The 27170-nt window shown below is 40.8% G+C and overlaps 1 protein-coding gene and 1 long non-coding RNA gene across 3 annotated transcripts in view; both read left to right on the top strand.

The window, feature by feature from the left end:
* Positions 1 to 13432: 13432 nt before the first annotated feature.
* LOC145554954 (uncharacterized) lies at positions 13433 to 18093 on the top strand. Its single transcript, XR_014091012.1, has 3 exons — positions 13433 to 15547; positions 16824 to 16968; positions 17611 to 18093. It is a non-coding gene; the product is annotated as an uncharacterized LOC145554954 (long non-coding RNA).
* A 2118-nt stretch (positions 18094 to 20211) lies between these two features.
* Positions 20212 to 27170, top strand: part of wscd1b (WSC domain containing 1b) — a 23737-nt gene continuing 16778 nt past the window's right edge. Inside the window, exons 1-2 of one of the 2 annotated variants that reach the window (XM_081615639.1) lie at positions 20212 to 20496; positions 22429 to 22927. In XM_081615639.1, coding sequence (XP_081471765.1) covers positions 22537 to 22927 — 391 coding nt within the window. In that variant the 5' untranslated portion in view covers positions 20212 to 20496; positions 22429 to 22536. Of the gene's footprint in view, positions 20497 to 22336; positions 22928 to 27170 lie in introns of both variants that reach the window. The other variant, XM_017308681.2, reaches the window with a different exon arrangement.

Genomic DNA, 27170 nt, shown 5'->3' with positions numbered 1-27170 from the left:
AAGAACCACTAGGAAGTCAAAATATGGCACCAATCAACCAAAAATCACAAAACAAAATGGTTGTTTTTAAGAAAAAAAAATACAACCAACATAAAACACTTGACTGTAGAGTCAGAATATTCAGCTCACCGTACTTATTTATATTGTGCACTTTAGATATGTCTATATTTCTTGAGGTACTATGTGACCTGGGAAAATATTTTAAAATTTAACAGAGTTTTAGAGGGTAGACCCAGTCAGATTAGCTCACAGTTTGACTCACATCCCTCACAGTTTTGAAAAGCTTGCTACGCCGCTGCCTGCAGGACGTTCTCTACTGGAAGCACAGAGGCAAGAAAACGTTGCCACCTCGTGCTGATTTGAGCACATTTTAAATGATAAGCACTGGACAGGTCAGAGAGGATGCAGGTAATTAAAAGTGTGCAACTTACCATCGCCACACACACAAAAAAATTTGTTTTGTTGCTCTAATGTGGCGGGTCACAAAATCATGAGCCAGATCCCGTTTTTCAGTTGTTTCAACTGCACTCTGACTCACCACTAAAAAAAGAGAACGACGGTATTCAAAGGCATGAAAATTAGGACGTGTTAATTTTTCATTTCGTAGCACAGTTTGAATTAGAAGCGTGTGGTCAAATGATTTTGTAATAGGCCGGCTTCTAAAAATAAATCCCAAAATTGTGTTCTTTGAAAAAGCGAAATTAGAATAACCGCAGTAAAGGGCAAACGTAACTGCTGAAGCGCATTTACAAAGGTACAGGAGGCGGCGACAACAGCACCGCTACTGACGAAACCTCACGTTTTGGTCGCATTTTTTTTATTTTCTGAATATAGAGGGAAAACTGACAGATTTCCTGTTTTAGACTCCCTGTTTTCTTTAACTTAGACCTCTTATGTGCTGTTGGAGCTCCTGATCAGGAAGGAATCAAAAGACAAAAAGTAAAACGTTACTTTTGCGTGCAACAAACAGTTCAGAAGCCGCCCAAAGGTAGAGTATTGATTTCACTGTCAGGGATGGTTTAAGGCCAATTAGAGTGAAGCTTATTAAATGAGCTCAGAACCGCGGGAGTTTAGAGCTGGTGAGTAGGCAGGGCGTGAGGAGATTATATTAACAGATAAAGTATTTCAACAGTGTTATAGCTGGCTAACACATAAGGAAGTATTTACACTTCACTTTTTCATATCTTGTGACAAAACAATCACAAACTTTTCTCTACTTTATTGGGGGAGTTAGAAATAAAAATGAGAACAGTGTGTAGAGACTTTCATCCCAACTCAGACTGGTTCACTAAAGACTTGAGATTTAACCTGGATGTGAGATTTGAGTCTTATTGCCAGCTTCTGTCTCATGTAATGCAGAATAAAAGGAAACAGGCATGTGAGCTACAGACTGCTGCTGCTGCACGTTTTACTGTGAAACGATGACTTTATTATTAGCCAGGGACGTTGGGGGACTATGGGTGTCAGTAGCTCTAATCCATCTGTTTGTGTTAGCTATGGCATCATAATGTTGCCCATATGAAAGGAGAAGATGTCGACCACGCATTTCAATATGGCCGCTCCTCGCATCCACAACAGCAAGCTGTGGTGGAAACTCGTTTGTTTTACGAGACGCACTTTTAAGAGTACATAATGAATGAGATGAATGAGTGAGCAATATGAAAACTGAGTCATTACGAAGACTAAAATGCACAATTGATTCGTTAAGAAATTCACCATAAACAGGTTTTATTATTTTTTAAATAATTTTTCCACGAGCCTAAAGGCCTGCTTATATTTCTAATGCTGTAAATATTGTATGTGAATGATTTTCGAAATAATGTAACTCCTTTTGTAGAAGATAGACGGATGATGAATTCAATCTTACATAATTAAAAGAAAACTGACACCAAATGTAAAAAGACTGAAAAATCTGTAATTAGTGTTCTTGTGATGATTTAGGCAACAGCTCAAGTCTGAGTGAGTGTAAAATTTGATTGAGGAAGCATTTCTGTGTAAATACACAAAAATGAAGGCTTTAGAAGGCACGCTTTAATTTAGGATCGATTTTAAAAAAAGGGAGTAAAATCCAAAATTGATATCAGGACGTTGAAATAGTAGGAAGAAAACGTAGCGACTGTGGAAGATCACAGATCGAAACCATTTTGTTCATCCTTCATGTGCTTTTTGGTCTAAAGCAAAAAAAAAAAAAGGACGGTTCTTGGCAGAGTTATTAACTTGCTGAACAGTGGAAAGATAGAGCAGCCATCTGCAGGGAAGATCTTGCCAGTGACGGTTTTAGCTTTGCAGACACACACTCTGCCCACAAACAGGAGCGTCGGTCCAAGACGGGACGGGGAGGCTCACAGCGAGCTGCTGGCACCGGCCAGAACAAAAAGGTGGGACATAAAACCGGCAGCGATGCCAAGAGTTTCATCCCCTCCGTCTAAAACTCTGCACCATTTGGCATCCTGAAATCTTTTCGTAAATTTTTTTTAAAAATCAGACTGCATGTATTTTGCATGTTGCGGCTCTGCTGAGGATAATAACTGTCCAATTAGTCATTAGTGATGCATGAGTTTGATTCTGTTAACAATCCAGGCGTCTTCGTTGTGCCACTTCCTGTTCACTTCATTCTGCCCTCACCGCCTCACCAGAACTCATCGACTGTTATTGAGAAGTACACTTTGTTAGTTTGGATCAAATTCTGACCTTCTCGCTGCGTTTTCAAAAATTTTAGGAACGCCTCCACATTCAAATTCAGTGTGATGAAAACGTATCACAGGTGTCCTCATTGTTTTACCAAAATTACCTTAAATGTTTCCAATCATAAAACAAATTTTAGTGTCAGAATTCCAGTGATTATTTAGTTTAAATAAGAGATCAAAGATCTCTAAACCAATTTAGACAAGCATTTGCAATGTTTGGAAATGAATGTCTTACATTCACCGAGACTTTCAGGCCTTTCTTCTGGCAAAACTGTTTTTAATTCAGTCAATACTGGGGAGTTTTCACACAAGCATGTTCAGACTTTGACAAGGCCGTTTTCGAAACCTTCATTTAGTTTGTTTTGGGGCGGTTGAGAGTTGGACATGCTCTTGTGCTTTGCATCATTCTGCCGTTGTATAACCAGTATGATCTTGAGCGTAGCTGCAAACTGGTGCCGGTGTTCATTGTCCTTCCAGATTTTATAGCAGAGAGCAGAACTCCGGGTTCTGCCAAATCCAACATGAAAGCCAGAACCATAAATCAGTTCAGCAATGGTTTTGGACCTCTGCCATAAAGCCATTTTTCCAAAGACTCTCTGTTGGTACTTACTAGTGAACATATTATTCTTATATTATTCTTGTTTCTTTCTAACCTTCTCAATGAGTCCGCTCAGCTGTTGAAGAAATTTGTGAGAGTTCACCACTGTTCATGTTTCCTCCATTGGTAGATAATGGTGGTCAGTAGATTCATGTGGTTTTCTGGACTCATTTGAAGCCTTAGAAATGGCTTTGTTACCGTTTCCAGACTGGTTCTGCGCGGCTGTGTTATAGAGCAAAGTTTTGTTTTTTTTTGTTTAGTTTTCTATTTGAAAAGTGTTTCTTGTTTTAACTCACATTATCTTTGTCTGACATTAAAATTAGATTGATCTAAAACATCTAATTGATTGTGAGTACTGAACTGGACAAGGTAAAGAGAAGCTGGTCTCTGTCGGTGTACCTTAGTCCAGTGGCTTCGCGCCTCTCAGGATCATTGCAAATTATACAGCGGAAGGTTATTGACTTGGTGTTTGGGGTAACAGAAGGTTTGCCAGCTTGAGTTATCTCTTTGTGGTGCGTTTGGGAACATTTGCAGAAGCCAGAGATGACCTCTGACTACTTCTGTATCCACTGCTACTGTCAAGAAGGCAAACAATCTCTGCCAGCAAACGCATAAAAACATGCCAGGAGTTTGACGGGACAGAGGCGCCTTGAGGCCTTGACATCCGTGGCCAGAGATGAGGACTTGCGGATGGAAACGAAACAAAGAGAGCGGCTTTCTGACAGAGTCATCGAAGTCTTTCTGTATAAAGACAGGAAGATGGAATTTGGTTCTGTAAAAACAAAAATCAGCAACTGAGCGAATGTTGTGTATGTTATTTTGTGTAGAGGTTTGGAGTTGTCTTCTTGTTTGCTCTCAATAGGCAAAATGCATCTCAAGATTAATTATTAGTAGCCTTATTGATGAATAAACAGCGCTGCATACCTCACGCCCTCTCTCTGCATGCCTCATAAACATCCTGCTGCTGCATAATGATGATTATATTTATTGAAAGAATATGAGAGGGGAAACCTCCATTAGAAAGCCGGCCAGCAGTCTTCTCCACGTCTTTATTAGAAGACAGCATAGTGAGATCAGTACTGTGTGTCCACTTTGCTAACCTGAATTCTGCATGTTGAAGTTGATGCCAGGGCTGAACAGGACCTCTGTGATGCCAGGACGTGTTGTATTGGGTGGTAGTGATGCTCGGTGGCTTGTATAATTGTAACGTCGTAGTGGTGGATTGAATCAGCAAACTTCCATCGAAGGCCCAGGTTCAAGTCCCCATGTAAACTCTGAGCCAGTAGTAAAATCCATGGGATGAACAGAGAACAGAAATTAGCAGGAAAAGCATCTTTAGTGTTAAATACAGAAAGACACGGATGAGTCTATAAACTGTAGGACGAAAACATTCATTTGTTAGTGGCAGTAGATCGACCCCGTCCAGCTAAACAAACCAAACTGTCTGTAAATATGAAGCAATATGTTTATTTGCTTAATAGCTACAGAAACGTCACATATTTCTGTTTGTTCTTGGGTCATTTCTTAGTAGAAAACTGCTTCCCGTTTCTGTAACAATGCAACATGTATGAATGTTCTTCAAATAAATAATCCAAATATACATTGACTTACCTTCTGACATAACAGAAAATGTCCAAACTACTGTGTCTCAGTCAAACTGCTAAATGTTATATTATTCAAATAGGAATAATTAGTGAGCTACTTGTTATTATTACTATTTAAAATGCATATTTTTCATGACTGAATCTGCTGTCAATATGCTTTAGCATAAATATTGTGGTTAAATTCTATTTGATATTACCAATATGTAATTCCCATAGAAACTGAAAACGTCCTGCAACATATTTGCGTCTGATTTTCTCACAATAAAGGATGAGTTTATCTGATCTCTAAACATTTTATTATGTGACATGATCATTTTTCTTTAAAAATGACTTTCTGCCTGAGCACACAAACTAATTATGTATTATTCAGATATAAATCCGTATCTTATTTCTTTTGAAGTACACAAACTAATAAAATATATGAAAACCAGTCCCTGAGTTTTCAAAAGAACTAAAAGCGAGCTTCGTTTTCAGCCCGAAGGTGAGCGATCTCATTTCTGCTCACCGCTGGCTGTGATCTTTCATAAAGGCCAATAATGATCAGGTGTCTTCAACAGATATTATCTCAGAAACACCGAGATTAAATCAATGGCGTCTGGAATGGACATAACAACAACAAGAGCAAAGTGGCTGACCGACGCGTCATTCGGTTTGTATCAAAGGAGCAATGCTTTACGTGACTCACAATATGATTTCACCTGAACACCGTGGTGCCACTTTTTCTACACCAATGAGAGAAACTGAAGAGTTTCAAATTTAAACTGCTATGAGCTCATTCTGTTTGTGGTTTGCTCTGGGTGTGTGTGTGCGCGTGTGTGTGTGCGTGCGTACATGCGTGCCTTCGTGCATGTGTGTGTGTTGACTTTAATCGTTTGGTTTACAATAATTATGTCTATTTACACTTGAAGACATCTGGAGTGCCTATAAAAAGTTTTCACCCCTTGAATGTTTAACCCTTTTTGTTGTTTTATCATCAGTTGTGATAAACAAAATTTGTCTTTTACAAAAAAAAAAGAAACACAGCAGAAATATGTCTAATGATCAATAGCTGGATGTTGCTACTGGTGAAAATGACAAAGAGTATGACAGGAAGTAAAAGGGGGATGATGGTTTGTTTTTGTTTTTTGTTTTTCCAGCTGGCACCAATTGACTCGACCTATTTGAATTAGGACAGTCGCTTTAAAGGGGGTAAATATTCATTCAATCACTTATTAAATGTCGACATGTTTAGAGCCCCAGAGGCTGACAGGATGTGTGTAGGAGGGAGAACTTGCCAGGTTGGGCTTGGAACCAGTTAAAACTGCTTGCAGTTCTAGTTATACTTGTTATTTTTGTCTAGATCAGTTTCCATTTTTGACATAAAAGGGTTTTGAGTAAAACACTTTGCCAAAAAAAGTCATATTTTGATCAATATAATGAAGAGCTGACAGCCTGTTTGAATTTCAAAGGGGAGAATACTTTTTATAGCCACTGAATCCTCAGCGCAAATAATTTGAGTCAGATTATTGTGTCAGGTAAACTGAGCTGAGAGAAAACAAGAAACCAATCTCTAGTTGTTTGACAACACCTCTGTGTCTTCTCAGCCTTTTAACTTACCAATGCGTATATTTTAGTGGGAATCAATGTGACAGATCAGAGTATTCCACCAGTTTAATAAAGGTTCTCTGAAGCCACATAATTAGTATACACGCCTGCTTAATTTAATCTCGGCATGAATGCAGCTGTGCTGTGAAAGCCTCAGAGGTTTGCTGGAGAATATTAGAGAACAAACAGCATCGTGGAGACAAAAATAACCACAGCAGACAGGTCAGGGAGAAAGTTTTAGCAGCGTTAGTTTAGGAAACAATACCCACAGCTTTGAACGTCCCACAGAGCTCTGATTGTCACGGAAAGAGGACGGCCCTACAAAGACATGGCCGCCCACATAAACTGACTGGCTTGCCAAAGAGAGCATCCATCTACATTTATGCACTCCATATCCAGCTGGTTGTTATGGAAAAGTGGTAAGAAAAAAAAGCAATAATTTGAAAGAAGCCATGCAGAGTTGTGTCTGCAGTTTGTTTGCCACGGCCCAGGTGTAGAAGACACAGCAAACATGGGGCAGAAGGTTTTTGTGTCAGACGAGGTCCAGATTGAACTCTTTGGCCTACATGCTAAATAAAAACAGTTACAAGATCAATACTGCATGTTACCCAAAACAAACCACCCACTGCTGAAGCACGAGAATGACATCATGCTGGTTCAGGCCGCAGTTAAAAATTCAAATCTAAATGTGACTTAAGATTCTGCACTGCGTTGTGTTTTCTTACAATAACCTGAAGTTGCAATTACGAAACCTTAAAAAAGAAATTACTGAAATACTTTTGTAACACACTGAATATATGAAAATTTTAGTTTTAATGCTGTTTTACATAATTGTGTGAAAAGGGATCGGACATTTTGTCGAAAAAGCTTGGCCAGCTCATTGACTTGGAGTTAAAGATATCCTGAGCCTTCATTTCAGATGTATTATTTATGAAGACAGAAGACATACTGACTTTGCAAGCTCTTCATTTTCTCCTCAGGCATGATAATTATGATTTTTAAAAACTTTATTAGCTTCCAAACTAAGTGATATCATTAATATTAAAGGAGACAGGGATGTTTGTTTTTTTTATGTCTATTTTTTGGTGTTCTATCAATAGTCTCTGGTTAAAAGAACTGGACATATTTAGCACAACCTTGCTCTTCTCTATCCATAAAACTGTCTGCTCCCAGCTTTTGGTCTAAGTGTAATGGAGTTATGTGAGACTGTGACCGAGGCTTTTGAAAGCAGAGGTCAAGTACTGGACAGAGATTAAGTCATGGGAGTTGGATAATGGTGCTTTGACTTGGGACGTTGCAATCCCCTCCACATCTAAATCACTCCCTCATATTTCCAGCCATAAATAAGCAGCTTAAAGTAAAGGAAAAGGGTTGAAATGATTTAGTTTTTTTTTTTTTTTTTTAATCTGTACTCTTTCCAGACACTGAGAAATTGCTTGGAAAAAAACAAACCAAATACAGAAAAACCTTTCAAACATTATAAACCTTTGAACTACTGGGCTAACGCTGGTGCAGTTTGCAAAACTTGTCTTTCTCCAAGTCCTGAGTTTAGATCCGAGCAGTTCCACTGTTCCTTTATTAGGTTTCATGATGTTCACTTCTGGCGTTGACATGTTTTACACTTTCAGGGTTGAGCCTTTAACTATATGCTTCACGGGTGTTTGACCCAAAGTGGGCAGAGAGAGCTACAGCGGATATGAGAATCATATTTTTGGCTGTCATATTTCAGTTCCGAAATTTAAAGGCGAGGTGAATGAGTTTAAGGACCCGCGATCTCCTGTCAGGGAACCACAGACGAGAATGCGGAGAGTAGTGGGTGTAGAAGGGGGATTTGTAAGTGAAGCATAGCTGCAGGAGTGGAAGGTGAGAGTGAGAACCGACACGATGTGCAGTTCAAAGAAAGACAGAAGAAGAAGTTATTTGGCTGGAGTGACTGTAATGAGTAAGATTGGAAAGTTACAAAGTCACAAAGATAGAGAAGATAGGCTCAGAGGCTGGACAAGTGACGAGAAGGGATAGTGGACGAGTTGAGAATGTCTTATCTGGCTGCCAATTAAATAAATCTCCTTTTGCTACAGCAGACAGCAATACCACCTGCAGCTCTGTGAATGACGCAAAGCAAGGTAACACGTAGGTACAACGAAAAGCCTGCACCTCATTATAGGTGCAAGATTGTTCCTTCAAAGGCGAGTTCAAAGTTCTTCCAAGAAAATTACATTGCGTGAGGGAATATCGGTCCTTTCATACAGACGGCAGACAATGAGGCAGAGACGGTCTCTCAGGTTGGGTAGAGCTCACAACGCAAAGCAGAAGAAACATCACAAGCAGTGCTCTGGGCTTTTAGTTTGATCCTGCCGTCAGGTACACCTCTGAACAACGTCTTGGGATCAGGAGAGAAATTACAAGCATTCATATTCTATGTTTTGACAAGGCGGTTGCTTGAGCTTCTAAATGTCGAATAAAAAAATGAAGAAATATGAGCGAGAAACAAAATAACCAGGAGGTAAATTATTGAAAACTGTGTTTAAGCTCAAACAGGCTGTCAGCTCATCAAGCTTTTAAAAATTCAAAATCTGGAAAGGTTTATTTGTTTTTAAACGTGTTAGGCTTGCTGAGCTGTCTTGTAACCTCTGCTATGATTGGATGCGGTAACCCGGTCATTTTAAATGATTTACGGTAATTCATTTCTCAAAAGACCCGGAAGGATCTGATACAGGCAGAACCTTAAATACAGCTAAGGTCCAATAGTTGATGCTAACTGCACACCCATGTTTTCCTGAATTAAATCTTATTTAAAGCATTTAATGGACAACAAAGGCTTCAAAATTAGTATGGTGGCGCTATTTACTAGTGAATCCATTAAATTTGCACTCTTACTTTATACTGGACAATAGTAGTTTTTTTTTTCTTTCTTTAGTGTAAAATAGTAAACCATTTGTGTTTATTGGGTTATCTGGTCAGCTAAAACGACCCAGTTTGCTGATTTTGCTAACCAAGTGTTGGACTGATCTTTGCCAAGGTTTTACCAGGACGGAGTTGGGTTATGGGTTTGACCCAGCATGATGGATTTGATTTTTCCTCCCCAACATAACAACAACATGACTAACGTCTAATGTGAAGGTCAACAAAGAGCGGACTGTGAATAAAATCCCATAACTGGGATCTCAAAGTGATATTTGAGATCAAAAAGAAATAAATCCAATGCCAACCTACTTCAGCGGTGAGTGAAAGGGACGGTAGGTCACCGGTACGTCACAAGAACAGATCAGACATAAATACAACCCACTGACGTGAACGTTATTCAGTGGCCAAAAAGTGGGTATGCACTGTATGCAACGCATAGGGGCGTTGAACTAGAGGCAACTCAGTTATGCCAGAATTAATAATAAAATAATAAAGACTTTGTGGTATTCTCATTGAGTGATGCAATTATATTAGTTGTGCTACCACCCCACGCCACTAGAGGCAGTAGCAGGCCCGAAAAGGTGCAACTAAGGAGCAGATTTAGAAGTACACAGAAAGCTACAGAACGTGTTAAAAACTGTGAGCTGCGCTGAAGTAAGTAAAAGGGAGAAGTTCAAACACATGCTGAGAGTGAAACTCCTTCTTAAAGATGAAGCTGTAGCCCAGATGTCAAAAGAAAATAAAAACGGAAGATCGCGGATAATATAGGAAATAGCGCCCCCCTTCAATTCCGGAGTGCAATGGTCCCATTTCCAAATAAGGTATGAGATGAGTGGTCTGTCCCATAGACATAATATAAGGATAGACGCCTCATGGACCGCTCTCGCCTATTGTCGCTGACGAGATTTAGGGCGGCCATCTTGGAGCGGTACACCACTCCACTCTGCGGTATGTGTTTAGCAGGCACAATGACGTATCAGCGCATTTAATCGATCATAACACGCTTTTTTGTTACTGGAAACCTTATTCAAACATCTATCAAAGCTACATTTATAAACAATTGTATTATTTAAGTATGTTTTTAATACATAGTTCAGCATATTTAAATATACTTAGTGGCTATAACAATAGAATAGGAATGGAATATTCTGATATCGATGTATGATGAGCATATTACAAAGCACACAGCCGTTCATAATTTAATAAATTATTTAGTAATATCAATGCATATTTATATAACTATACAAACACAATCAAATAATGATTAATAATGGCACAAATAAATAATGATTAATACTGAATAATATATAATGGATACATGTTTATTCGACGTTTTATATCTTTTTCTTTAGTATAGAAAGGCACATATATATATATATATATATATATATATATATATATATATAAATATATATATATATATATATATATATATATATATATATATATATATATATATATATATATATATATATATATATATATATATATATATATGTTTTTCAGCCGACGAGTTCTAGCTTCAGAGATTCAGCAGCTGAGATTGAGTCCAAAATCCGATGTGAGATTCATCCGTGCTGCAGTGAATCCGTCTCTCTTTATAGATATCTCCCTCTTCTTCCTCACATCGTGTTTTATGAAACTTTCAAAACAAAAACGGAAGATTTGGGATGTATCTTACTAGTGAAAGAATTGCATATAAATAATAGTCTTTACCCCCTGTGTAAACTTTGCTGGTGAATGTTATAACACATAATATAATATCAGTGGAGAAACATGCCGCCGCTGATCAAAGGACTTCAGATGAAAGTTCTGGAACGGAAGACAATTCACTGGTTACCGAACAGGAATCGATCTCCGAACTGAAGGAGACACCAGAGAAGGAAGAGTCCTCTAAGTCCAGCGCTGAAAATGTTATCAAGCAGGGCACTTCTCTGCCTGAAGAAGAAGGTAATCAGGAAAATAACTTAAAGGAGATTATCAAAGAGGAACCTGTGATTTCAACACCAGAGCCAGTTACCGAAAAGGAACATGATGAGGCAGCTTCCTTGAAAAAGGAAAGCTATTCGACGAACACTGTGGTTTCTACAAGTCAAACAAAGTGTACAAGTCTTTCCAAATCCAAGGAGTCTGAATATATCGAGGTACAGAAATACTTAATGAAACAGCTGGATGAAATGTTCGATCTAAATAATAAGCTGAACGCTAAACTTTAACAACAGAAAGATCTGACGAGGAAAGTACTCTCAGAAAGAAGACAAAGGAAGAAGTCAATGGTTTCTGTTGCAATTCAAACGGATTCACAAGACACCTCGCAGCAGAAACCTGTCTACAAATCTGCTTTGACACAGAGATGACAGTTACCATCAAAAATGAGAATCACCCAAATGATACAGTCATCGGTAAACAACAGCAGGTGATCGAAGAAGAGACGGTCTCCACACCACAACAAAGTGGGGACCATCAAGAGAGAAAAAAGCCATCGAAGAAGAGAAAAGCAGCAATGAAAGCTGTCGCTGAGCTGGAGACCCTCAATAATGAAAATGCGTCTGCCAAAAACACTGAACCAGAACTTTCAGTACTGGAAATATTTGAGGATCTGGAGGCCTCCATCAAAATTGAGATCCACACAAATGACATAGACATCGGTAAACTTCAGCAGATCACTGGAGAAGAGAGAGTCTCCACAGCACAATCAAATGGGGACCAGCAAGAGAAAAAAAAGCAATCAAGGAAATCTAAATGGAGGATGAAGAGAAAGGCAGCAATGAGAGCTATGTCTGAGTTGGAAAACCTCAGCAATGATCAAGTTTCTGGAGATAACACTCAACAGGAAGTTTCAGTACCAGAAATAGTTGAAGATCAGGCAGCCTCCATCAATGAGATTCATGTGATTGAAACAATAATCTCACCCCACCAGCATATCTCTGAAGAGGTAATTATCTCTGAAATGCAACAAAGTGGGAATGAAAAAGTGAATAAAAGGTCAAAGAAATATAAGCAGAAGAAGAAGAAGAAGAGAAAGGCAGCATTGAGAGCTGCGTCTGAATTGGAGGCCTTGAATAGTGGAAACCTATCTGTTGAAAACACTGGTGAAGGCGATGTTTCAACACCAGAAGCAGTGGGGACTGAGACAGCCACCATCATAATTGAAATCTATAAAAATGAAACAGTGATTGGGAAACAATAGCAGGAAACTGAAGACAAAATGGTCCCTGATATACAACAGAATGGGGACCAGAAAGATCAGAAAAAGCCATTAAAGGAAGCTAAAAGCAAGAACAAGAGAAAGGCAGCAGAGAAAGCTGAACTAGAAACTGTCGTAAAGCCAACAGAGACAGATACAAACTCAGTCCCCAACGCAAACACACCAAAATCTGATTCAGAGATCATGCCAGAGATCCCCCTGACAATAGAGACAACACTTTGCACCACGTCAGAAGACCTACCAGGTAAGGCTCCTGTAGTTTCCATAGAAGGTGAGAGTGACATAACAGAAGAACTGAGAACAGAGTCAGCAGAGAACATTATATCTGAACAAGAAGAAATTCCCATAAAAAAGATTTCAATGTGGAGGCAAATAAAAAAGGCCTTAACTCCAACACCTCTGCAGCAATTTAAAGACAGATGTAAAGTCTGTCCAGCATAGACGTCACCTTATGTCTGAAGTATATTAGATTTGAAAGGAGGGTGGAGCCACATGTATTTTGGGTGATTGGCATTAATTGGAAAAAGAGCTACTGTTATTAATTGGGTATTTTAGTATTAAAAAGACAGGACTTCACGGTGGGAAATGTCTATATATATATATATATATATATATATATATATATATATATATATATATATATATATATATATATATATATATATATATATATATAATGTGTGTGTGTGTGTGTGTGTCTATAAATATACATAAAGAGAGAAGTAGCTTGTAATTTACAAAAGAGGATGGATATGAAGATGGAATGAGCTGGTATCCTAAGAATGATAGAAAACATGCTAACAAAAAGCCTCAGACCTACAGCCCACAGACAGGCCAACAGAAGTGGCTCGTTGGCTCACTTATATGTTAAATGATCAAATATTGCTCTGTTTTTGTTTCATTCGTTTTAATTGCCCTGTAGGCAGCAATCTAGTCACATATATGCACATTTATTATTATTGATACTTTAATTAAAGATAAATTGTCCAAGTTTATGTCTTTGGGGCCGGGGTCGCCGATGACATGTTCGCATACACCTCAGAAAGTATGTAGTTGCGCCCCAGACGTTATTACGCAGCAACCTGTTACCATCTGATGATCGTTTCTTCTTTGATCCGGTGAAACGGGTTTAGTTTGATCGGGTTGCTGCGCAGCTCGACCGAGAAGAATGACGGAGGCTCCTTCTAGTCTGTTCTCCGACCAACAAAGTGAGTTACAGTTTCTGACCCGATGTTTGGTAAACGAACAACAACAAAAAAGGAAAGCAACAACAATAAAAAAACACACATAACAGCAGGAACCTCGATGGCATAAAAGAAAGGAAAAAAAACCCAGCAACAACAACGAAGCAGCAGTTTTTGGTGCTTCTTGTTTGAGCTGATGCAGTCACTTTACCTGCCTGCGTGCAGCACTGTATCTAATAGTGCCCCAGATGCATACCTAATGTGAACATTCCTTATAATGTGTCTAAAAATACTGCAGCTTTTCTGTGCGAAAGCTTTGTATCAATTCTTTATATGTCAGAGAGCTTGATGCGATGATTTGTGTGCGTTAAAACATTGATTCCTGCCGCCGCGTCGAGCTTTGACTTCTTTTGCTCCGTTGCTTCGTATTGCACCTCACTCTCCGCGCATATCTCATCTCGCTTTAGGCTACGATCTGCTCCGGCGTAGCAGCTCCTCTGTAGAGTAGAGTGCGCTGAATATATTGGCAAGTCAATAATTGATTCAGCTTCCAGCGGGGGAGCCAGGCGGCTTAAACTGTATCCAGCGCCGTGTTTCATGTATCCGGATGCTCCTGCTGAGCTAATCATTTAAAAACGGAGAACAGAAAATTAGGATCAGACGAGATAAATCTGCCGAGCGTTTTCAGACTTTCTTCAGATTACTAACGCCGCGCCGGCGTTGACCGACGGCGCGGCTTCTCTCTCGTGGCGCAGAAACTGCGGCAACATGTCGCCATGGCAGCCGGATTCCAAATGGCTTCATCGGGGTCAGCGTCGATGTCAGTGGAAACTGTCCAATATGGGATTTTATAAAAAAAACAAAAGGGGGTCTTTGATGGGATTTACAGCCTTTTTTCACCACACAACCACAAATTTTATTGTGTTTTATATGAGTGGCTTGTGAATGTAAAGGTGGGAAAGGAGACATGGTTTCAACAACCGTTACTTTGATATTGAGACCCAGTCCAAACCAATTACCTTCAGAAGTTAATAGAGCCCATCTGCTTGTAGTTTAATCTGATTATGAGTGGAATTGTTTTCAAGCCACACAAATTAAAAGAGGAGCGGCAAAAGCAAAGGAGGTGGATTAGCAACAATTGATGGTGTCGTCCAGGACATGTTAGCTTGGGATATCTTTTCTGCTGCCTGGAAGCTGAGCTGGCAAAATTTTCACTTTCACACTGGAGATTACGGCGCAGGTGTGCAGTCTGTTGGGATGGGGGTCAGAGGTCATTGTACGACTGGCAACACAGGAAGAAGAGAGCCAAGGCTCTGGATTCCATATGAGGAGCTGCAGAGCGAGTGAGAAATCAGAGAATTTAGGCTGCAAATTGGAGCCTGGACGATCACCCAAGAAAGGTGGGTCAGAACCCGACCAGGAGAGAGACGTACCACCGCAGTGACTGCAGCTCGGACGGCGCCGGAGCCGGGAGAGGCTCCGAGTTGAGCTGTGTGTCAGTACAAAGCTCAGAAGAAGACTGCGTTTGAATGGAGACTTTCTCAAAAAGCAAAAAGGGAAGAAGAGGAATCTGTCAGCAGAGGCAAGAGTGAGTCCAAACGTGAGTCCAGGGGAGGCGAGTTTCATGTTGTCAGCACTAACAATGGTGCACTTATGTGACAGCAGAGCCGAGGAAACAAGAAGCAGCGGTGGCACCGCAGCCCAGGGGAACGACAGTAGAGATCCCGGAGAGCACAGGAACGCGTATCGGTGAGGACGTGTGTCACGGGGAGTCTTTGGTGAGCAGAAGTGACGGGAGCTTCCATTTGGTTTGAAACAGATTGTGATGGGACCGTTGCTGGAAATGTTACTCTCTAACAGGCAGTTGTTTTCACAGAGGTGAGACTTCTTTTTGGTGTTCCATCACCTCCGAGGTCCTGATCGCTGAAAATGTGTTCACACGTTTTTTTTCTCTTTTTCTTTTTTACATTACGTTACAGAAACCTTGACGTATTTTACTGGGATTTTATGCACACAAAGACACGCGAAAGGGGAAGGATACATTGCTTTCAAAAACTTGAAAAATGAACGTCTGGACTTCATACTGTACATAATTATGTTTCCTTTTTGTGTAAAAAAAAAAAGAAAGAAAAAACCTAGTAAAAAAAAAAACCTCATGTTTAATTTTCTTTTCCCTTAATTTCCATATTTTGGTTCCGCTTCATGCCTGAGCACTGCTTTGTGTTGGTCACATAAAGGCTCTATAAAACACATTGAACTCTTTTTACTTTACAATCAAAAACTTCAAAGGATATGAATGCATTTGCAAGGCACTGACTGTATATCTAAGGTTTATTATCGCTTTGGAAAAAGGGAGAGAATATACGTTTTTCAAAAGCAAATTGATTTGAGATGTGTGTGTGCGCGTTTCTTGAGTTTTCAGCTGAGGATTGCGTTTTCTCCCTAAACACTATCTGTCAGCAGCAGCAGCAGGGTGGGTTGCACAGATTTTGCAGAGCTTTAGCGTGGAAATCCTACAGTAATAGAAAATATCAAAAGGAAAACAGCCGAGCTCATAAATAACATTTCTGCATTTTATGAAGAAATACTAGTTCAAGCGGAATTTGCTAAGGAGCTATAATGTCCCATTAAGAGAAGATGGAGAAATAGAGCCACACCAGACGGATCCATTCCAGTTTCCTTCAAGATGTTAGCATAAAAAGGAGGAAATAACTTTTTTTGTTGTTTTTTTAGTGAGGATTATGGCTCTTTAAATGTACACTGGGGTAAAGTAAAGAGAAGCAAAACATGCAGCTGCATAATGCCCAATCAAAACACATAAACTGATGATTATAAAACCTTTTGTGAGGCTGACATCATTTACGAAACGTAAAAAAAGTAACTTCATATTCATCAGTGATTAAAATAAAGCGGTTGTCATATTTATTTAATTCCAGACATAGTTGACTGTCCTGCTTGTGGCAAAAACATTGTTTTCTGACTTCAGTATTTCTAGGTCTTTTCTTAAACATCTTTAGATGATGTACCACCAACTGTCGGGGTGCTTTTCTTCAGCAGGGCGGTGTTACAGTAGACGGAGCTAAATACTCTGTCTAATCTGTTGGAGAAGACTTGGTGGAGGTTTACCTTCCAGCAGGACGAACGGCGTAAACGTGCAGCCAGAGCGACAGCGGGACGGTGCAGATCTCGTCACGTTCAGGTATTAGAATGGCCCAGTCAAAGTCCACGGCTGAGCAAAATCGAGAATGTTGAAAGCTGATGTTCAAACTGATGGACTGGGACTGGGAGGTATTTAGGAAACAAGACCGTCTGCCTGCCTTTAGATGTGTGCAGCTGGTGGAAACATAACATGAAAGACTTCAATTTGTTCCCCAGTCAGCCATGAACTCATGTTTGGTCTCGAGAGGTTATTTGAGATTTTCTGTCTGAAATTTGAATGTCGATGAGTAAAATCAGCCTGTTTGTGATGTGCAGCTCGACACCAAACCTGTCATGACTAAGATTTTATTTATTTTATTTTTTTTAACTGACGTGTGCGATCTCCCAGGTTTGAAAATCAACTGAATTTTGCCACGTGAACCATAAGGAGGCTGAATGTGCACTCCGCACTTTTTGGAGGATTTTTACTTGTAAAAAAAAAAAAAAAATCATCTTATCATCTTCCCTCCACTTCACACTTGTCCATCTCTTTGTTTTGGTATACTGCCTTAAAAAAAAGAAAGAAATCTGTGAAGCTTTTAGTTGCAGCGTGACAAAACACAACAACAACAAAAAAATTGATTTCTGTAATTTCGCTAAAATCTAAATGCATCTTCAATATTTTTTTTTTTTCTCCTTACAGCGTACACTCTCGGCTTGAAATGAATATAATTTGGCTCTGCCAGGAGCTGCTCTGAGACGACGCTCTCCAAGTCCATTAAGCTTCCTCCTCAAATAACAACTCACCGTTTCAGGAGGCAGAGCGCTGCCGCAGAACAGAGGAGCAGAAGGAACACAAGACGGAGGAGTCAGTGAGGTGGCTGTGCTGCAGACAGACAACAGCAAGTGTTTCTGTCTTGTCAGAGGTGATCAATGTCTGTGAGCTGGCACGGGAAGGCAGAAAAAGAGAGAGAGAGGGAGAGAGAGAGAAAGGAGGCTGGAGCTCTATTGTCTAGACTGCAGACTGACAGCTCAGGCCTCCTGCCTGAGCAAAAAGGGTCTGAGCGCTGGCCGATCTAAAGGGCTGAATAGGGTTAAATTGACTGCGACACAGGGGACAGATGGCCCTGTCCTCTGGAGAAGCCGGCATGGGGCAGAGAGGAGAAGACGCATGAGGAAAATATAATAGGAGGGGGAGGGAAAAAAAAAAGAAGAAGAAAACGAGGCATACTGTTGGGGATTTGCTTCATCTTTTTCCAATGAACTCCTGCAGATAAGCTCCTCTTGCAGCTGTTCATGCAAAGAGGTCAAGTTAGAAAAGGTTGCAACTCCACAGCGTCGCCACAGGGCAAAATGTCAAGCTCCAGCAACACGAAGGCTGATTGGAATAATAACAGTGTTTGTATTACGCTCGGCGTGGGAGGCCGTGTCGCTCCTCGTACGCCGGATGTGCAGCGGAGCCCCGAGCCCGGCTGACACCCACCAGGGGGTTACGGCGAGGTAACAGTTTACTCCGGCTCACGCCCACTGGGCAACATAACCAACCCAGACAGGCTCACACAATGCGCTGTGGTTATGAGGCAAGGTAATGGCATTTTAGTCTCTGCGAGGCATTTCAGTTTGCTCTACCTCCAGGTTGTTTCGCAAGCTTGAAAACCAGAGCCTTTTTCAGCCATTTATTTTTTCTACTGACAAAAAGTAGTTTAGTGTAACTCCCCGGTGTATTTACAGCCACAGGTCCAGCGCCTGTTCTTGGTATTTCGTGTGGGAATCTGACACCGAGTAGTGGATAATGATAAAATGGAAAGATAAAGACACATTGCTTTAAAAAAAAAATAATAATAATAATATGTTCTCTCCATTTTCTTTCACCCTTGTCCCTCAGTGGGGTCGGGAGTATATATATATATATATATATATATATAAAAGGTAAAATTCCAGGTCATCTATTTGCAGTCAGCCTCTCTCTCCTCATGCCTCTTTCTGAGCTACCTCTGCAGCCATAGGCTATCTCTGTAGCTATATGTTAGCTATCTCTGTAGCTATAACCTACAGAGATAGCTAACTGATCCCACTTTTCCGCACTCTACTGTCCTCCAATTTGCATTATTTGCTGTTGACTATGTTCTCTCTGAGTGTTTTTCTTCATAGTAGCTATATCTGCTAATGAACCATAATTTGATTCAGGTTTGATGAACCAGTAAAGAACTAAAACCTGCAGGATACCGACCCTGGAGAACTGGCTTTGGACTTTAGTGCTCTAACCCACTAGAGCTCTAATGTTCTAGTGTATGTTTAATGTCTGGCTCAGGTTTTCTTAAAACGTTCCCCACTATTCGTCCTCCTTTACATCCATCTTCCCTGCAATCAACGTTTCAGTCTGTCACCGCTTTGTTTCACTCTGAGGATGGTGCGTTCAGGGTGACAAAAAGTTGGTCTATCACACACATTTCCAGCAAATTATATCGACGTTTTTCGGTTGCAGTGTGACAAATGTGAAAAGTTCCAGCGGTGTAAATGTTTCTTGAAGGTACAGTACACAAACTGAAACTAGCTAATAGATCCGTAAAGATGGTCGATTTCCTGAATGATGATCTCCTCGGGAAAAGCTTATTAGCTGTTCTGGTACAAGACTTACTTACTTCAATGAAATCACATTTTGAAGAAAATTCCCAGCATGACTCATGAGGTTCTAATGATTATTGTAAAGGTTTCCCATGTGTGTATATATATATATATATATATATATATATATATATATATATATATATATATATATATATATATATATATATATATATATATATATATATATATATATAGACTATGGTTGAACGTCGCCGCAGACCTGTGAGTGCATCAGTAGTAGTCTCCTGTCTGTCTGTTTTCGGGCAGCAGGTAGACGGTGCGCTGTTCGTGGTGCTGAAACGCGCTTCGAACGCAACGCGGAGGTCACGCATAATAATAACTCACAGAAAATGTATGAAGCGCATTAAGTGAAGACGGTCATATATGATCACGGGGCATAAATCAGGCGACCGGGGAGTCAAACGACAAAAAACAACAACAACTTTATTTGCAGGAATAAGGAGGCTCAGCAGGGTTCACGGTGGAGCTGCAGTGCAGGCTGCAGGCTGCTGGACTCGGTTTTCCTGTCTGCACAGTGGAGGAGCTGTGACGCGTTTACATCACCAATGTAAATGAGCCTGAGCTCCAACCCCCCCCCTCTCTCTCTCTCTCTCTCTTTTTCCTCCTCCTCCTCCTCCCCATCACCTCCTCTTCCTCCACAGCAGACACACAAAACACACACACACACTCTCTGCCGCGGCAGCCTTTTCAGGGCGACAGAGAGCAGCGCTGGCTCGTCCGCTCTCAGAGTCCCTGTGTGTTTAAGTGTGTGTGTGTGTGTATGAGAGAGAGAGAGAGAGAGAGAGAGAGAGAGAGAGAGAGAGAGAGAGAGAGAGAGAGAGAGAGAGAGAGAGAGAAAGAGATGGAGATCTTGCATAACAGCAGATGTGGGAAATACTAAACAGCCCAGCGGACCTTCACATGCCGGACAACAAAGCCGTGGGAGAGAAGCGATCGGAAGGTAAGCTGAGCCTTAATGGTGGAGGGGAAGAGAGAGGGAGAGAGAGAGAGAGAAAGAGAGAGAGAGGCTTAAGATGGAAGACCTTGGCTTCTTCAACGACTGATGCGTGTTCACTCCCTCAAGTGATCCGTCTGTCCTCCTGCGCCATGTGCCATCAAATCTTTTATCTAATTCTCTCTCTCTTTTTTGTGTGTTTGTTTTGCATGAGTTCGGTCCGTTTTATTAGCGAATAAAAACAGAGTTGAACACAACTTGGACATCCGGACTCGATCGTCGTGCAAACTGTTGCTTCTGTTAGGGGCTGTTATTCTCGGGAGCACCGCCGCACCCCCTCCTCTGCGTCCCCCCTCTCTCACCCCCCCGTTCTGTCGGGAGAGCCCCGGTTAGGAAAAGTGGATGTGAAGGACATAACGACGTGTGACGGCCACCAGCCCGACCAGCGGGGGTTCACCTCACCGCTCCCTTCCTCACCGTGTCAGGATGCACGAAACGCTGTCTGCTGCGATCACCGGTTCTGATCGAGCCTCGGCGCCGCTTCTCCGTGTGTGTGTGTGTGTGTGTGTGTGTGTGTGTGTGTGTGTGTGTGTGTGTGTGTGTGTGTGTGTGTGTGTGTGTGTGTGTGTCGCTCATCGCATTTATATTTATCGCTGTCAGGATGAGAGTTGATCTGCGCGCTGCTATGATAATCCCCCCTCCCCTTCTTTCATCCCCCCTTTCATAAGCGCCCGTAATGCCCACAGCTTTTATCACTGCAGGATTTCTATTTGTTTGTTTGTTTCTTTGGGGTTTTTTTCACATGGGGGAACATCACGCATATATTCTTGCAGCCAGGATAGGAAAGTGACATCTGTCACTACAGAAACGCATATTATGACGTTTCGGTGAAGGGATTTTATTGGGAAGCTGAAGACTCATGGAGAACAAGTTCATTATTATTTCTATTTCAAGAACAAATTGAGAAATCAAAATCATCTGGATGGTGATAAATGTGTCAACAACACTGATATACAAGGATCAGGTGCAACACTGTGACCCCTGACGGTGCACTGTGGTGTCAGGTACCAATATTCGTACCATCCTTTAAAGGAATGGTTCGCTGTAACTGAACTGAAGTTCTGTTAGAAATATTAAGAGCAGCACCTGCAGTAGATAACAGCCAAACCTAAAGGCTAGGTCACATTTAGCCTTTAGGTTTGACCATTTTTGCCCTCAGTCCAGCTAAATCAATCTCATTTAGAATGTTACACGACCAATAAAGGCAGCTTTTGATAAACATCTGCTACTGGAGAATTGTCATCTAAAAAAGTATTTTACTGCTGTTCTGTGAGTTTTAAGATAAAGACGGACACATTTTGGAAAAATAAGATGGATGCATTATTTTTCTTTTTAAGGGATGCTGATATTTGTGGAAAATTATGCAAAGAAAATGACAAAAAAAGAAAAAGATCTACGAGAGTACTATTGGTTTGTGAAGAGTTACGCCTTGGGGTAAAAAGAACCCAATTCTATAGTCTCAAACATGTTATATGTGTTGGTATAAAAAACATTTTGAGTATTTAATGTTCATATGAGTCTGCCGTGAAACTGACCAATGCAGACAAGAAACCCCCAAAAGAGCTGCAGCTTTGGAAACCCGGTGGTCAAATCATCACACTTTGGTTGTTGCTAAACCTGTGTGAATGCCTCTACCTACTAAGCTTTGTGCTTCTGTCACAATGTTGACTTCCTGCTAATAAGTGCCTCAATAAAGAGATAGTCACTTTACCTAAAATGTTCAGAATGTTATTCTTCATTTTCAGTCTATCACCCTAATTTGTGTCTTTCTCACCATCATTTTCAGGTTCTTTCTGGATTCATAAATCCCACCTTTTTTTTTTTTTTTTTGTCTCCCACTGCTGCTGCTGCTGTTGACAACAACATGGACCAACATAGACACACAAGCTCCAACGCTCTGCAAAATTTTGGAGTGCTCCTCCGGATCTTCTTGGTCAACCATTTAATGGCCTTTGACTGAAGTGGGAGGCAGTGAACTGAGCAGGTATGGTGGTGCCCCTCAGCAAGCTGCACTGTCTCTTGAAGAGAGCCCAGATGCTGCTGCTCTGCCTTGGCATCGCCTACCTGATGGCAGGCAGCATCCTCCTCCTGCAGCGCTCCACCATCCGGGCGGCTCAGCTCAACCCCCCCAGCCTGCCGCCCCTGCTGTCTCTCGTCGCGCCTCCCGCTGCCCTCAGGGCGGCGGGCATGGGCATGAGGGCGCGTTCCAGATGGGCCGCCGTTCAGGCCGTGTCCGGCGGAGGAGTCAAAGCGTTGCGAAGCTGGCCCGGCTCCCGCGGCCTCGGGGTCCAACACTTACACCGCCGCTGGTTTCACAGTCTGCTGCCAGAGAATCCGGAGCAGAAAGTGTCTCAGCACAGGAGCAGCAGACACAAAGGTAAGGGGTTACTGACGGAGTTATGCCTGAAAGCAATGCGTCTCCGTGTGAAAACTGTCCTTTCTGTTTTTTTCTGGTGTGTCATTAAACGTCACTGTCTGTGTGGCCTGCTGAGAAGCTGTGGATGAACTTTTGGTCAACGGGCAACAGCTTAGCTGATTGAAGTTTAGCAGTAACATCACAGTCAACGTCATGACACTCATCCAGCTCTGCAAATTTCAGTTGAAATCCATCCTAATAAGTTTAGTCGTTGGTTGCATCTGATTTGATTCAAAAGCTAAGAAAGGAAAAGTAGACATGCACCAATCAGAGAGTTTGTAATTGCCTTTTTTTTTAGCACAAACATTCTAATACCAGTTTTAGTTGATTCAAACCTTGATCTGGTTGCACTACCATGTGGTGTGTTCACTGGTCATCCATTCATTACCATTATTGTCCAATAAGGGTTATGGGGGGATCGGTGCCTATCTGGGTTGTCATAGGACAACACAGAGACCCACATGACCAACAACTATACACACACACGCAAACTTGAAGCCGAGGGCGATTTGAGACCAGTTACCTTAGAAACACTTGGAGAATGGTTTCGTCTTGTCTCATTCTGCTCACCGGTTCATCTCTCAGGCGCGTTCCCGTCTCATGAAGGCATGAATGAACCCCCCCCCCGCCCCGCCCCCTCCGCCCTCTCTCCACAGACTATGTGTTTAAAGCAAAATGAGTGAAGAGCTGACCCAATTTTGCTACAGAAGCAGACATCAAGCGTTCAATGGGGGGACAAAAACATATTGTCTCCAAAATGTTTAACTGACTGACCAGCTTTACACGAATGCAAAGCAAAGTGAATGATTTCTCATGAATGAGCAAAAAACAACAACAAATCTGGTCAGTTCTGGTTCAGAATGTAAAAATATACATATATTTTGCCATTTCAGTTGTGTTCTGGTCCTCTTCTTTAATCCTGCCCCGTTGTGTATGTGGCTTTCAGTTCCTTTGTGTGAGTCAACTCAAGTGCATTTCTTCTTTTTAAAAATTTTTTTTTCATTTATACTCGCACAGAAAGAAAGCGCAGCTACGTCTGCTGTCTGACATACAGCTGCAGAAGGCTGACGATCTGAGCTGGTGTTTTCGCCGGTGAATTATGTATGAATAAAGGGACACATACAAGTGCTTTATATATTCTGTAATGTACCTTCTTATCTCAGATAGCCAGGAGCCGAGGAATTATACTCTGTACAATGCTCTCAGAGCACTCACAGCAGATTTCATTCAACATGTATGAAAGAGATGAGCGTGACCCCAGACAGTCAGAAGAGCCTCATTATAGATTCATGTGACATTTTACGTATGGTGCTCCAGATCTCGTAGACGACAGAAAGAGCTCAACGGCCCTCTCAGAACCAGAGGAGGAAAAGCCTCAGCGAGCCAAAGCAGTACACAGGAAAAAAAAAAAAGGATACCAGTGAGGATTAAAGCAATAGAATCCAAGCATGTGCTCTTTGCTAAGTAGACTTTAAATATTTTGGCATGCTCGTTCAGATTTCCTCCAATCCATTACAGTGCTTATCACTGCTTGTACCATTTTGTTCAAACGTTAAGAGCAAAAGGAGTTTGCTCTGGTGGAACATTTGCCTTTCTGTCTCTTTCTTTAAAAGAGGCACACTTAATCCTTTCTTAAAACGGAAACGGAATGCGATTGCTCAATCGCTAGGCGAGTTAATGCTGATGAAAAATGTTGCGGGCGGGAATTGTATCAGTTTCGAAAGCGTCTGTCTGGCATAGAGAACAGTAGAGGTGGGCAAATCGATACAAAATATCGATAATATCGATCCCAAGTCAGTATCGGAATCAGATTGATACTAAAGTGGTAAAATTGATGCTTAATTTTCAAATTCCCTTTGGAAATTTATTTTATTATTGTATTGCAGTTTCTCTAATATTTCTAAAAGATGTTGTTTTGATTTGCTCTCAAATGCAAGTTGATTTGGTGTATTAAGGAAAAGATGCAAAACACAAATTGGTTGTGTTTTTTTATTGTTTATCTCGCTGATATGTTATCAGAGTATTATTTTTTTTGACATCTACCAACTTTGTTCAAATTCTGTCCTGGGTTTTACCTAAACAATTCAAAGGAAAAACCACAAAACCACCTGACGGTTAGAATTCTGATGATCAAACTTCAATAATAAAAAGTATTGGTATCAATATCGGTATCAGCAATACTGGGCCACTTTATAGTTGGTATCAGACAAATTAAATTTTTTTATTTAACGTTTATTTTACCAGCGTAAACAACCATTTTTTCCAAGGGAGTCCTCTCTAAGAGGCAGCAACAAATACATCACAAAAAATCATAATCAAAACCAATCTCTGCAGCATCGTACACCTCTGGTGAGCAGAGAAGGAAGTAATGAAGGTCTGTGGTGTCGACGGCCCTGCAAGGTTTCAGCCTGAAGCCGAGGAATGATCATTTGTGATGTTGCAAAATAAAGTATGCAACAGCAACAAACGGTGTATTTAATCAGCTTTTCCTGGAAACTTAGAATCTGTGGCTGTCCACAGCTGTGCCGAGAAAATGAATTGCTTTTTTGATAAAGATGCCTCAAGGGTGTGTGTGGCCATCTTTTAGCAAAATAAAAATAATGGCTGGAAGCCTCAGTAAGAATAAAACACAGCACAGTTCATGCCACTATAGTGAGTCAGCAGCCTGACAATCAAGGTGTTGTTTGTTAGCATAAAGTCGTTCTCTTGAAAATATTTTCTACCCTGGTTTTTACTTTGGTGAGCTCTTTCTTAATACAACACATGTACTCACATCCACTTTATATGACGAAATTAAATCAATAACTCCTCCTCCTCAGTTACCTGCAGTTTCCTCAGTATCCGATCAAAATTAAAAACGTTTTTCATATCCGTTATGTTCACTGCTCCCACTTTGATTGTTTGCTACGTTCTTAGAGCTAACAGAATAAAGCTTAGAATCCTTAGCATTAAATAGGGAAGAGCCGTTTCTTTTCCCCAATCAACTTCTTTCATTCTTTAGAAAATTTGGCAGATTAAATAACTGGACCTAGCCTGGCGAACAACAAAGCTGCTCTATGTGTTGTTTGGCAGGAACATCTCCCTCTTTGTCAAGTTATTTGTACTTAATGGATGAAAATGGTTCAGCTCTGCTCTTGTTTTATGTTGAGGATCTGATTTTCTTTGGCTAGCTTAATTAAAATAAGTCAAAGTTGCCTATTCATCATGCTGCAGATAGTGCAGCTGCTGTGTAGCTTTATAAGCTAATGTACCACGATCTCAGCTAATAATTGATGCTATGTTATAGTTTACACTGAACACATAAAGTAGTCTTTATGTTTTGCTGTTCAACAACATGTAAAGCTACTCTACAGGACATTTTTGTCACTTCTATCCACTCATGATTGCTCTAGAAGTAAATTTTTACTTTCTGCAATTACAATTTTTACTTTACTTCCACGTTTCTTTTCATACAGCGACAAGTAATGTCTCCACCAAAACAGGTCTAGAAAAAGAATAAATCAGAACCGATGTGACAGTTTCTCCAACATGCCGCCATGACGGGGGCGCATTTCTAGATCACCTGCATAACAAATTAAAGCTGGGTTTGCTCATCCTCATGATTTAACCTTGTACACAACGTAAACATAATCTCACCTACGGCTCCAAAATGGCTCTGGGACATGCTGTAAGGACACGCAGTGAGGTGAATACATGAGATAAGATTGTTTGGGACAACACTTATGAGCAGGTGTGAGCAGCAATTCATAAATGTGTCCAGCTGCATTTGACTCGGCCAGGGTAGATCATGAAAAATAGATTTACAAGTCATTTACAAATCAACCTGAACTTATAAAATTGCAGACCATTTTTCCATATGCTGGAGATTAAACTGTAACTCATCTCTACCAAGTGAGCTCAGGCTTACAGAGCCTGTTCTGTTTGACCCGAAATGGCAACATAGTTTTGCAAAATGATTTTTTATTTTTTTTTGTTTGCTTTGAAGGAGACTAAAACAGCCTGAGCATTTGAACAATTTCATTCAGTTCATTTTATTTGAATAGCGCCAAGTCACAAAAAATTTTGTCTCAAGTCTCTTTACAAAAAAAAAAAATCAATTCTATCGCACATACATTCCAGTTGATCCTAGTTATCAAATTACTCCCAGTTTGTTAAATGTTAAGACATGCAGCTTTGGGCTCTGGCAGCTAAGATTTGACAGTAA

This window comes from Poecilia reticulata, chromosome 14, assembly GCF_904066995.2.
Source record: "Poecilia reticulata chromosome 14, P_reticulata-male-v2, whole genome shotgun sequence".
Lineage (NCBI taxonomy): Eukaryota > Metazoa > Chordata > Actinopteri > Cyprinodontiformes > Poeciliidae > Poecilia > Poecilia reticulata.
This window is presented reverse-complemented; position numbering and strand designations above follow the sequence as displayed.